At 40.1% G+C, this 14081-nt stretch overlaps 1 protein-coding gene across 1 annotated transcript; it reads right to left on the reverse strand.

The window, feature by feature from the left end:
- Positions 1 to 1227: 1227 nt before the first annotated feature.
- On the reverse strand, positions 1228 to 13490 carry igfbp5a (insulin-like growth factor binding protein 5a). Its single transcript, XM_030157015.1, has 4 exons — positions 12672 to 13490; positions 4810 to 5021; positions 4331 to 4450; positions 1228 to 4242 (listed from the first exon to the last, which is right to left on the reverse strand). Exons 1-4 carry the CDS (start codon positions 13006 to 13008, stop codon positions 4105 to 4107), a joined length of 807 nt encoding a protein of 268 aa, XP_030012875.1. The 5' UTR covers positions 13009 to 13490; the 3' UTR covers positions 1228 to 4104.
- Between the last annotated feature and the right edge of the window lie 591 nt (positions 13491 to 14081).

Raw genomic sequence — 14081 nt, forward strand, 5'->3', positions numbered from 1 at the left:
AAATCTTGAAATTCAACACAGAACTACTGTATTTTTGTACAATTGGCAACCCTGGAATTACATATAGCATCCACCCCTCCTCCAAGTTTTAGCATGTGGGTTTGAAGTTGCATGAATAAAAAAAAAAAAAAAGCCTAATTAAACAAAAAAAAAACAAAACCCTAAGTTACTGTTAGTTTTGGTCAGAGAGGCATGGCATATTAAGACATATTTCCAGTCAAAAAGGAAGTATGTGTATATGATCATGATTACAGATTACCTGACAGTACATTACTGTCACCCTTCTCTGACTGGTCAAACTGCAGCTTAAACATGAGGCCAGTGCAGAAGTATTTTAAAATATAGCTTTGAAGAAAATGAGGCGGAAATTGGCCTCTGTTGGACTTTCCAGTTAAAGTTATTTTGGTCCTTCCTTGCTTTATTTTGACTCTAATAAATGTACTGGTGGTATCATGGTGAAGTATTCATTCATTTTCTGAACTGTTCTTTGGAGGGTCATGGGGGGACCAGAGCCTATCCTGGATACCAAAGGGCAAAGGTGAGGTCCACCCTGGATGTGTTGTCACAGGACTAACATACAAAGACGAACAAACATTCACTCACATTCACACCTATGGGTGTGTCAGGTTACAGTGCATGCCATTGGACAGTGGGAGGAAGTCTGAACACTGGAGAGAACCTGATGAATTATTGCTCTGGTAATAAGACCTCAGACTCTGATGTTTGCTGTGTTTAGCTTTGATCACAGGTTGTTTGCCTGCCAAATCAGACCGTCAAACTATATGTTTATTGAATAAAATACCTATTGTTCTCCAACAGAAAGCTCTATTATAGTTATGGTTAATAAGTTACACCAAAAAGTCCATCAAATATTATGTAAATATTATGCAAGTTTCACTGGTTATTTTTAGGCGACATAGCGCACTATTAAGTGTCTTATGCAAAATGGACATTAGATAATAATTTAGACGATGATTTACACAAAGTCATCATTAAATTTAATGTTCAACTCTGTCTGTAAGGTGACATTCCATCACCCCTCGCTCTTTCCCATTTCCTCCCTTTAGGCCAATTTTTTTTTTCCAAAAACCCAGTATGGTAACAGCTACAACACAAACTCTGTGCTTCAAAACAGTAAATCAAAAACCAAGCATTAATTACTTGGTGTTACAACACTCCCCAGTCTCCCCTATGCAGTTCATACACAAATGAACATAGATAAACAAATTGTGAGTACATGAACTTTATTTAAATAGTACTTTGTCATTACAAAAAAAGTACATCAATTACACTCCTGATAAATATTTCACCATAATGTTCACATTAATCTTTTTTTTTTTTAGATTCTAAAAAGTGTCACTGTGTTGTGTTTACATGTGTTTTGGAAACAAGAGCAAAACAGGTGTTTTACTGGAAAGAATAGGCAGAGGAGCCCCTGTCGACGCGATAAAGTGAGCACATCATGTGCAGGCATTAGGAATGTCTGAGATTATAAATGTCATTAATTGAGCATTGAGATTATAACAAAAAAAAAAACAAAAAGCAAAAGAACAAAAACATTTGTCCTCTGTCATCAGCAGTGCTTTAGTGAATGATCTTCTGACTGAAACCATGAAAACCAAACATCTGACAACACAATGGATGCACATGCAAATCAGAATTCAAAGTGGCGCTGGGCAGAAGGCACTTGAATTTCCATACAAACTCAGCGACCTTGCTCTTGACAGGACGGAGGACCTAACAAACCCTGAGAGCAGGTCGGCCAGCGGATTTGCCTGCGTGGTGGCGGGCGAGGACCCCCCACGTGGAAACATAAGCGTCACGGTGCCTTTGCATAAAATTTGTGTGTGAGCTGTGAAGGGAAACGCACGGCACCCTGCGTATGTGTGTGTGTTGTAAAGTAGCTTTGGGTAGGCTGGACATGAGAGAATATGGACTGGAGATGAGAACTATAAGGGCACATATAACACACACACACACACACACACACACACACACACACATACAGACAGACGTACTCAGGAGCATGCACACACAAACTGTACATACATTTACAAACAGTGGAGGCATAACACAGTATATGGACTCAAAAAAGGCCTTTTAAAACTACAGTACTTCAGTTTCATCCTGATTGTGTGTTCATTAAAGTGTCTGTGGGTCTGTATGGAGGATGAGGGTACATAACTTATATAATAAATGTTTCAATATAAAAATTAACAGACTATCTCAAAAACATCAGTCTTGAAAATATTTGGATTACATGAATCATAAACTGATAGTTGAAGTGGAATTTCTGTGCATTATTTGACATTAAAGGACAGTAACTGAAATGTACTGTGACTTAAACTCTGACACTGACACAGTTGCACTCCTCTTACCCATACAGAAACATACATATACATATACTCCTCTATGAAGCAGAATCTTGCCATTTATGTTCACTATAAGGTCATATGTTAAGAATGGATCATAATTTGGGTGTTGATAAGGTTGTAAATATGGCCAGTGGCCTGTTGTTTGGCAAAAAAAGTCCACATTGACCTTTAGGTTTCAGATATTATCTGTTGAACTAGGAGTTGGTAATTCACTGATGATAGCTGATTTAATTTCTAAACTAAAGGTTAAAGTTCGCTTTAAAGCATTGGCATTTGCACATACATTAAATTAACCTATCTGAACCTGTTCTCTACCTGTTTTTAGCTAGCAGTGGTTCATGTCTATACTAACCAAGAACTACCTATTTTCGGAGCAGCATTGTAAGTATTATAACACCACTGTTTCTGGATGTAAATATAATTAGTTACTTCTTCAAATTAGATAAGGACAGATATATACAAATTTGATGAGTGATCCAAAATACCAACGCTACATGAGCGCTATAGTGGGAAGGCTCAGGAAGTGGCATGTTGAGGCAGTTTAGACAAAATGCTGATTTATTTGCCAGTTTTTGTATGTATTATAATCAGCATTCATGTGTTTCATCTCTAGTTAACAGCACTTAAAACATGTTTTCATGTTAATAAGGATGTAGGCAACAGAAATATTTGTTAGCTTCAAAACTGAAATATCTAACATCAACAAATAAACAGCTCCAGCAGAAGGTTTCTAATAAAAAGAACTGTAATTCAATAGGGATGTTATACTTTACAGTAAGGTTCCATTTTTCATTTTATAATGAGAGTAACTCATTAGTAAACGGTCTAACTTACTGACTGATAAACAGACTTTTAAGAGAAATCATACTTAAAATGTATGTTATCTTGCATTTAGGCCAAATGGATACAATTACTATAATGTAATTCCTTTTTAAAATCTTTATTAATGACTTGTGAAGTGTATGTAACATACTGAACAACATAAGATTTATAAATCCTTAAAATAAATTAGGATTTTTTTAAAATAGCAAGATGGCAATTTCCAATAGGTTTCACATATAATTTGTGCATGTGTTTCCCTAAAAATTCAATATATGTATATTAATTACATCTCTGCATGGGTATATTTATTTTTTCAAATTAAAGAATGCAGTATCCAAGTTTGTTTAATTTGCAGCGACTCTTTCTGCAGCAGTTATTTGGTATAAAAATGGCCTCTTATGTCACTATGTTGGTCACACAGGTTAACGGTAACATAAAATACCTCATTTACTTTCTATTTAATGGTCTGCCTTTTGTGTTAATCACCACTATGATAAAAATAAGAAAAAAATAATGATGTTTAGCCACATTTAAAATATGTCTTGTCTTTCTTAGAGTAAAATTAGCAATATATAACTTGCCACTGGGACTCAGTACACAACATGTTTTCAATATGATACAAATATATATATTTCTCTATTATCTATGGATATGAAGAGATGAGGTTGTAGCCTCAAACATGGTACACAGTCGATGGGGAGCCAGATTCACCTAAAGCGTTACATCAAAACCAGAAGATGCTTGAAGCACGCTCCTCACATCAGCTCCCCCTTGAGAAAAAAAAAAGGAGCAGTCCATCACACCTGACCATATATAGATATATATATATGTGTGTTTCCTGATTGGCAGTCATTAAGTGTGCTAGCTTGATTGGCAGGTTTTAAATGAAATGAGGGCTCAACCATTCTCATTCGTTGCTGTTGCTGTTGCTGTCAAGATCTTTGCACTGCAGGTCTCCGCCGGCGTAGTTAATGCCAGGAAGTTTCACACCGAATCGGTCGACGCACCAGCAGATGCCCCTCTTCCGACCACGAGAAGGCTTACACTGCATGAAAATGCACGAGAAAAAAAATGAGCGTTGTTTTTCAGATTCAAGATGTTGCATGCTTGTGAGTCTCGGGTTGTAACTGCACCTGTTTGCGCTTGAAGAAACCCTTCTTGTCACAGTTGGGGATGTACAGGGAGAGAGCGAAGACCCGAGAAGTGTCTTTCATACTGTGAATGAGATTGTCCAGTCTTCTCCTGCAGGGACCCTGAAAACATCATCACAAATACGAGCAAAACATGAAGAGATGGAGTGTGAAATGCCCTCAAACTAAAACTAAGGAGAGTGGAAAACACCTCCAGTAATTAGCACTTCAGTAATCTGGCAATTTCATTATGTTCACAGCATGCTGTCATGTGTGAAAGTGGCCTGGTCCGACATGTTGCCTCTTTTTTTCAGTGTACCAGAGAAATAAAAGCTGAAGCTTCATCTGAGATTTTACGGATTTAAATTCAAGCAAACGTCTATTCATGTGCCAACGACCAAACCAAATACATTCTGCTGCAGCCTTGAAGGAGGTTTTTTTTTTATCCCAGTATGCATCTTAGAAATCTGTTTTTCACTTACAAACTCTGGCTCCAGCTTATCAAGGCTGTGTGGAGTGAAATCCAGGTTGCTGGCTGGTCCCAGCCGAGACCGCAGCTTATTGCTGTCCTTGGCCTGCTTCATCGCCTTCGCCTTGCGGCTGCTGATGTGGTCTATTCTGTATAAGGGCACCTTGGCTTGGGGAGGCATCGTCTCGGGGATGGGTAGCCTGGCATCATCAAGAGTTTCCCCGTCTGAAGGGGAGGCAAACAGAGACACAAGAGGGGGCAGGGGTACTTTAAAGGTTACTCTGGTAATGGGAAATTCAACCATTAACTCCTGAAATCAACAAACAGGGCAAGTGTTTTATCAGAGGGTTTCAGTATTAGCGTCAGCCCCCTGCAATGAACTTAAGCCTTTTTCTCCTGAAACTCCAGTGCAGCTGTAGCTAATGAACCTAATCATAATACTGAATCCATTCTACAAACGTTCATGTATTATTTACATAAAACACCAGACGTACAGCAGCAGTACCACTTCATCCAATGTTAGACCGAGGGCAGACTAGAAGCTACAGTGACTCACAACTGTATGTTTCTTGTGTAGTCAACATCACCTGGTGCCATTTATCATGACCAGTAGTTGATGTGTTTTCAGTTTGTTAGTATTAAGAGTTCACTCCTTAGTTTTTCCACAAACCGTCAGAGGATTTGCCAATCTCTTATATAGAGTCAATGATTGTTACAAAGTGCTATTGAGATACAAGCTGGAATATTATCCTGATGAATGCTGCATGTGTTCATTAATTTCTATTAGTGCAGACCAGTAACTCCCATTATCACAACAGACTGTCTGAAACACAGTAAATAATAGGATCTGTTTTGACTACCTCTGCACATGAAAACTATTAGGTATGACTCAAACGGAAATCATGTTCAGTTGTGTTAATATTACATTTAGTAATGTATGCCAGCATTTTGATAAAGTATCCACAAGTAACCTTATATGTACTCCAGTAAAAGAATATGATACTAGTCACAGATAGCCAAATGTAATGTACAGTAAATGAAAGTGAATGTTTCATTGAATTTTGCAAACTTTTGATATATTTTAAATCCATGTAAAAAAAAAAAAAAAAGACATATCACCTTCTGTTTATCAAAATTTTCAAAACAGAAATGTACATATAATAGTTTTAAGCTGTGAAAATGATAATATACTAATTATTAAAACCCTATGTGTAGATGTCATATACTGTATAAGTAAAATCTACCTTTGTATCCAAATTTACTGCTGCTATTTTTACATTTCCTGACTTAAGGAGTCCATTTAAGACCTTTCTTTTGAGTTCCACCAGTTCTTTTTAATTTTAAACCCAGGGATGACAGAAGACAAACACATCAGCGATGCAAGTAAGAACAAGAATGTGAACCAAAAAAAATCCAGCAGCCAGAGCTTGATCACCTCAGAATGACTGTTATCAGAAAAGCTCTGTCTCCACTGAAGTACAGTTGGTAATTTACACAGAAACAAATTACAGACACAGCGACAGGATTAAAATAACCAGAGATACTGATTATTACAAACAGCTTAATGTCCACAGGTGTAATATTAGTCCTGTGTGAACACGGCTTCAAAGCATTTTTCTGTTGCTTTCAAGGGTGTGTTTGGAGAGGGGTCAAAACTGAAGCAGTATGATGGCTCCCACCTGGGATCAGAGTGGCTAAAATTAAAATGTCAAGCTAAACTCAGGACGGGTGGTGGGCACAGGGTAGGAGTATTGAATTTGGAAACGTCACAACACGATGTGATGATTTCACTGCACCGGCTAAATGCTTATTTAGCACAGTTAGTGGCTACTGGCCAGCTTCAGATTGGATGTGTTGACATACAGGACAACATAGCCTACATTTATGGCAAGTTAGGTTGCCAGTTTGGGGTATATGTAGACCAGGGGTTTTAAAACTTTTATAGCCAGTGACCTAAATGAGATATTTAGTCTCACCCTGGCACCCAGACCCATGAAAACATGCTATTACACTTGTCATGTGGCAAGCCACCAGAAATAGCCGCAGCCCATTTTGGGTCCCAGCCCCCAAAGCAACCCTGATCTACATGCATCTTTCATCTGTGCAAAAATACAGCTCTTTGCTAAATTTTGAGGAGTCGCACACAGTCGCAGTAACCTCAGCCCTAGCCCCTCTCCCTCCTTGTCCCCTCCCTCTATTCATACGACCGCAACCGGCTGTGTCAAGGCCAGAATGAGTGGCTGTGGCTTTCTTTCCCAAATGCACTGATATTTCACTTCATTTATAGCTTTAAACATGCATTAGCTTTGTATGTGTCCTAAGCCACTGTTGGCCCATTTCCACTGCTGTGTCACGCACTAGTTTCCGTAATATTTCGGCAGATTCTGCATATAAACCCCTCCATTTCTGCACTGACGTGATCACTAAGCTACTAAACTAACTGGCCAGTTGAAACAAGGTCACTCCAGGCAAATGATGCTTAAACCCTTTCAGGCTGCTGCTGATAATGACGTTATCTCTCCCATCATCCCGCTCTCTAATGACAGATTCTTGACAAAAAGTAGACAGATTCCTTCCAGTGTCTTGCTGACACTGTTTTTTTTTTCTGCAAAGAAAACTGAGGCAGATCAGCTGCCAATGTTAAGTCCAATCAAGTCCTCACTTGTTAATCCTTAGGCTCATCTAATCTGACCTGTGCTGACTGATCATGTCTCAAGTTTTTTCTTTCTTTAATTTACTTTTCCTTATGCTTGAATTGCGATGCATTGTGACCCCGAAAACTGGATCCCAGCAGGAAAAGGTGATTTAAGCTAGTAAGCAATTGTAATTATGTACATGATTCCATATAGGAAATATCTGTACAAATAAATACATACATATGTACAAATGTGCCCTAGCTATGTATGACACTGGAAATTGGAACATTTTCATATAATAACATAGGGTTGTGTACTGGCAAGAATCTGACAATGCAATACATAGGACAGCAAAGGAATCCATATATTGTGATATATTGCAAAACAATACAAGGAACATATCACTATGTGTAATTATGAGTGAAAGAAACAAAGCTGTTATAGAAAATCTGAATTTGCGTTTATGAAGGTACCTTTAAAGCTACAGTAGTCAAAATTTGAATTTCATACTACAGCTCTGGCCTCTCCATCTGGAGTGTATACTGAAAAAAGTGACAATATGACGGCATGTCATGCCATTATGGAAAACTTAAGTCTAAATAGCATGCATGAGTCTTGGCTGAAGAGCTGTTAATCAGCTGTTTTCATATCTCCTCATCTGAAAAGTCTCAAATTTTCAAAGCCAAGATAAGGTGAAGTCAATATGTTAGCGTGAAAGTTTGGAATACATGCCAAAAAATAAACAAAGGATTTCTGTCAATTTTAACAATCATCATTGTAGTATTACTTTTTGTTCAGTTTGTAAAACTATTAAATATTTTTTCTGAGAATTACAGATCAGTGTTTTTGAGAATAAAATTTAGTATCACATGACATCATTCTGTGAGACTCAACTTTATCAACATTGTGTCATCATGCATAAATGTAAGTCTTCATATACAAACAATATATGTTTGTGATAACATATACTGTATGTTTGTAATAACATACTGTATATGGAGACACAACTTTTGAATCTGTTGTATAGTATGTGTTAGATTACATTTCCGTATGGGTTCCCTCTTGACTTGATATTTTCCGAACTTTGTAACAGAATTTTAATCGTCTATTCTACCATCATTCATCTTATTCTGTAGTTCTTCTGTGCAAAATTTTTATGAGGTGTGTATTTACTAGTGTGCGTAAGGGTGTTGTTTAATTTATGTGATGAGAGAGTGCCCAGCGGGAGATGTGGAGTTAATGGAGAAGCCGGCTGATGGGTAGACAGACGGGAGGAGAGAGGAGGGAAAGGAGGAGGAGGAGGAGGGAGGGGGGGGGGCTCAGTAACCCACGCTCAGCCTGCATTCTGCTGAATCACCGTACACAGCCTGGGCCTGCAGCACAGAGATTGAGGTGGGGAGGGAGACAAGGAGGGGAGGGGGTACTGATGAAGAGACAAGGGTGGGACTAAACAGAAGTGGGAGGGAGGAGAGATGGTGCGGGAAAGGGAAGGGTAGATGAATAGCAGATTGGAGGCTCACCCTTTGTGCTTTTTAACATAATATAAAACCAAGCCTATGATTCAAGAGGTTGGCATTATCTTACTCTGACTGAAAGAGTGAAGCCAAAAAGCTGGAGCAGTGTTTCAATGTTACAGGAACCATGCTAAAATAAAAGGAATTGTGTGTGACTTATGTAATGTATGAAGTTTAAAGGTGCAATATGTAACATTAGCTTGTGTGCTTATGTCGACTTTATGTTGGAGTCTGTGTTGGCATGGTAACTATTATAGTACCAACCCATTAGTACTGTCAACTTGTATTGTTCTGTTGTGTGAATATACTACTTCCTATCATCCAATATGTCAAAATAAAATGTGTGCTAATTTAATTACATTTGTGGTTTTTAGTTACTTCTTATTAAATATATATATTTTTTTCTACTTTCCTGGTACTCAAAATGCTTTCCACTCTGTCACCTTCACCTATCGTAGTCACTGGGAGTAACTGGTCCATTGTCTTGTTCAAAGACACTTCAACATGTGGGTAGGGGTCAGGGTTCAAACCTCCAACCCACTTTTTTCTGGACTACCTACTCTACTTCCTGAGATGCAGCCACCCACCAAAAAGGGAACATATGGTTTGCTACATTGATCTTTTTTTTCTCCTCAGTCTGATTGAAAGGGGAATGGTTGTACTTGCTGAAAATTAAACATTTCAGAACAACTCAAACTAAAGCTAAAACTGTACTTATTTCCTTTAAACCTAGAAAATGCTACAAATTACTGGAAGTACAATTTTTGCCACATACTGGTCCAAATCAGGTAATGAGAGTCTGAAAAACAGGATCATCAGAAAAAGCAGACCTGAGTCTACTAGTAAAATCTGTGCACAGCCTGTTTTATCATGGCTGTAGGTAACCAAGACAGTCGTTAGCTCAGAAATGGAGTATGCTAACATCAACAAACGACCAGTTCCCAGCATAAAAAGATTCCAACACAAACTTTACATAGGCGTATGAGGACACACAAACTTACATATTGAACCATTAATACGAGACCTATAATAATAGCTTCCTCCTTTCTTATCTTCTGCCTTTTCTCCAGAGCTTTAGTCTAACTTCCAGAAACATTGCGGTTCTTTGGCTCAGCACACTGAGGTTTGACACAGCCAGAAAGATTATTTATGTTTCTAGAGTTGCAGTGCTTGTACGCTATAATGTGCTGGAAACTGAGGTGAAAAAGACAGAAGGGAAAGGGTGAGACTGAGTGGGGAAAGAAGAATAGGGTGAAAAAGAGGAAGAGGGACAGTAGCCAGGCAGGGGAAAGAGGAGAAGAGCCAATGTGGTGAGAGAGAATAGAGACGCAGAGACAAAAAAAGGTGTGTGGGAAAAAGGCTCGGGTGGTGGAGGAGGAGAGTGGAGGTGTGGATGGGAACTGACAAAGGAAAGAAAAGGACAACAAGAGAGCACAGAGGAAAGGGAGTGGGGTAAAATATGATTTAACACCTTAGAGGGAACAAATATTCCCCACAAAGCTGTCCACGTCGCTCCCCAGCAGACACTGCGACTGTCCCTGAGCTGCCAGTGCCATTCAAAAGGAGCCAACAAGGAGCCTCACAGAGCACTACCTGTAATCTTCTCCCTTGTTTTATGTCGGCTGGGGAGGTGGGGGTGGGGTGGTGGTAGTGGTGGTGGGCGACCCCGAGGCGATGGGCCACTCACATGAAACCCACTGATTTATGTCTCGCAAGCCCCACAAGGACCTTTCAAAGTGAGATGACAGCTTGATCGGCACTCTGCGCCAATTGTTGACAGAGTTCACAGGGTCAAGACACAAGGGGGGCTTTTGAGTCGTGTGCCTTGGTAATGACAGGTGTCAGGATGTCTTAAAAGGAGGCAGGGACATGACCCACATCAGCCGTGGTGGCTCCTAACAAGACGGCGGAGGGCACCTAAACTCACCTTCTACATTTCACCATCTTTTTATTGCACCTTAAAGTTTTAAGACAAAGTTAGAAAACATGTTGATGGTTTTTTGGACAGACCAGGGCTGATAATTCCACCACATTACTGCTGCTGTGTCTGGGTGACATTTGAGGCCTTTATTAAAATTCCTACAAGGGAGGAGTACCGTATTTATCCATCTGTTAACTTTAGCGGCAAAGCTTCTTCCAACTGTAGTCCAGAGGCTGGCGAAGCGTCGCACATGTTTTACAAAACATTAAATAAAATTTGAACTGTTTACGATCGGCGGGCTTTAAATTCCCTCTGAACCCAAACGTGAGATTCTCTGATTTTGGAGGCTTGAACGGTGCCTTTACGACAATCTGAGCTGATTTATGGTGCGTGCAATCATACGATGCAGAACAGCTCCTTGCTCTTTTTTTGGCAGTTTGTACCAGAACTAGGTTTCTCAAGAAATAAAACAAACATGACATGGAAAAGATGAGATATTAAACAGGTTTTGGACATTATTTTACGCTGAACGCCTAAATAATATTTCATTTTGTGTATTATTATAATGACTTGGTGGACAGGCTGTTTTCCACTGATAGTTACATTTCTGTTTGTGCCAATTTCATCATACTTTGTTATTGATACATGAGTAATTGTCGGGTTGGGCAATATGGCCAAAAATGTTGTCAGGATAAAAAAAATATTCATATAAGTTGACACAACAACAATCAGATTTCTGAAATATTCTGCAAAGTATGAGAGAAGCCCTAAAATCAGCCCTTAAACATGGAAGTTGCAATGATATACTTATTCTAAAGGTTTTACAACAAAAACAACAGCCAATTTGGAAGCATTAACCTGACAATGTAAACAACATAAACCTTACAGGTAAAAGAAATATGCATATCGCAATAAATTATCATGATAATAAATAATAAAATGTGACAGTCTATCACCTTGCTCTAATTAGTTGTACACATTTTACTCTTAAATATCTACTATGACTTTATTATCAAACAGTTCGTGCTCAGTGCACCTCCTAGTGTCAAGAAGTCATTAAGCTATTTTTGCACTAAATATTCATATCCCAGACATGTAAATACAACTTTACACCTTAGAAAAGGAAAATAAAAATCTGAAAAGTGATTATATATCCTCCTGAGACCCAGTATGCAAAAGTTTAGGCTTTTTCACATGATTGATTTTTCAGATAGATTTATTTATTTATTTATTTTTAATGAAATGTCTTTTTTTTTTTTTTTTTTCTTTAAACATAAAGCTGTGAAACTCTTGTCCACCACAGAGGACAAAAACACAGTGCTGGGTTTCAGGAGAAAAATGATCAAACAAGAACTGTGTGGGTTTTTAACAACGTTAAATACACAAAAGTAACATAATAGTGGTTTACAGTGTAACCTAAAAGAAGGAGTGGGCTTCCCTGAATCACATGGAGTGAAACATCTGAGTTCAGAGTTGGCTGCACAGGCTCTTAAAGGGTTCAGTGATATACACAGTGCAGATTCCTTGAATATAAAATGTTGGGATCGTGACAGATTCAGTGTTTTAACTGTGCTTGCCAGTGTTGTGTTCTGTGTGTGTGTGTGTGTGTGTGTGTGTGTGTGTGTTCTGTGTGTGTGTGTGTGTTCTGTGTGTGTGTGTGCTGTCTTTAAAGCAGGCCACTGGTGTCACTTACTGACTCCATTAATTGCTTTAATGAGTGTGTGAATGGAAGCCAGTGGCCTGTGCAGGCGCATCCAGCCGCTGTGATCTGATTCAGTCATAACACATCTCTCCTCAGGCCTACCTTTGGACGAGTGCAGCAGTTTATACAACTTCTCGTTCCTGCACACCCCCCGGCCGTGCAGCAGCGCGTGCAGCGGCTTCTCCTCTCCGTTCTTGGGCAGACAGCGGAGCCCGCGCGTGCACGGTCCGGTATACACGCCGCACGGCTGGCCTTCGTCGAGCGCGCACGTCAGGCAGCAGCCGCAGCCGGGCTCCTTGACCAGCTGACAGCCCACCGGCACCGGCGGACACATGGACAGGGCCTTCTGATCGCACGGCTCGCACGGCACGTACGACGAACCGCAGCCGGTGATCGCGCTCAGCAGGGGAAGCACCAGGAAGGAGGCGCTCAGCAGCATGGTGCGTCTTCTCGGCTAAGAGCTGCAGGGTGTTGGACCGAAACCGCAACGTTTATCAACTCGATCTAGCGCTGAATCCTTTCTTTCCAAACGGTGTGAGTCCAAACATTAGGGGGGTGTTCGCTGCATCCACAGGTGCCTTTGCGCGCTCAAGTCCTCGCTGTCACCGCATGTGATGCTCACAATCCACAGCAGCCGACACGATCCCCTGCTCAGCCTGGGAAGAGTCAGCAGGAATTCAAAAAAGAAAAGAAATCAAAAATATCGAAGCACCTCAGTAAATCTCCCCTCAGTGATGTCCGGTGCCGTTTACGCGCAAACCTCCAAATGAGAAACAAAGCCTGATTCCTCCCGTGGCTCTGTAGGTTATTATACCCGCACGGTTTGTGAGCAGAATGTATAATCTGTGGCTTTGAGCTTGCCTTTTAAAAAAGAAACTGCCAGAGGCGAAGCCTATAACGATGGGTATGTCAAACAACGTTTGGAGGGGGAGGCGCACTTGTCAACTCCGTGCGCTGCGATGCTGATTTCACAGGGCGGGTGCTGGCATGTCTCCAGATCTGCCAGATACGAGACGATGCTCCTGGGGGCGACTCAGTAAGACCTGCTTTCACGTTGCAAAGTGGTCATTTAGTAATCAGAGGCGTTTGAGAGCTGAATATTATTTCTTTTCGGGACAAGACACACAAACTAGTCATGCTCACCCTCTTAATGTGGATTCCAGTTTCAGTTCAGTGCAATGATTAACCATCAGACAACCCTTTTTACAGTGTTGATTCAGAGCCACTGATGAAACATTTGTGGTTAAACTGCTCATAGTAAATTCTGTTCCCTCTGCTGCATATATAAGCACACTCCTAGATTCTTTCCCCCTGTTTTTTTGACTATACAGCTCATAAAGTTTGATGTTCTGACTCCAGATACATAGTGGGCTTGACACTGGTTTTGATTTCTGCAGCAGGGGTGTAGCACAAAATTCTGGATCCCAGTCTCTTGGGCCCCCTTTGTACTTGATTTTTGGCAAATATTTGAGCCAACAACTGCATGCATGATTATTAGCGTGGCCATAAACG

Source organism: Sphaeramia orbicularis, chromosome 2, assembly GCF_902148855.1.
Source record: "Sphaeramia orbicularis chromosome 2, fSphaOr1.1, whole genome shotgun sequence".
Classification (NCBI taxonomy): domain Eukaryota; kingdom Metazoa; phylum Chordata; class Actinopteri; order Kurtiformes; family Apogonidae; genus Sphaeramia; species Sphaeramia orbicularis.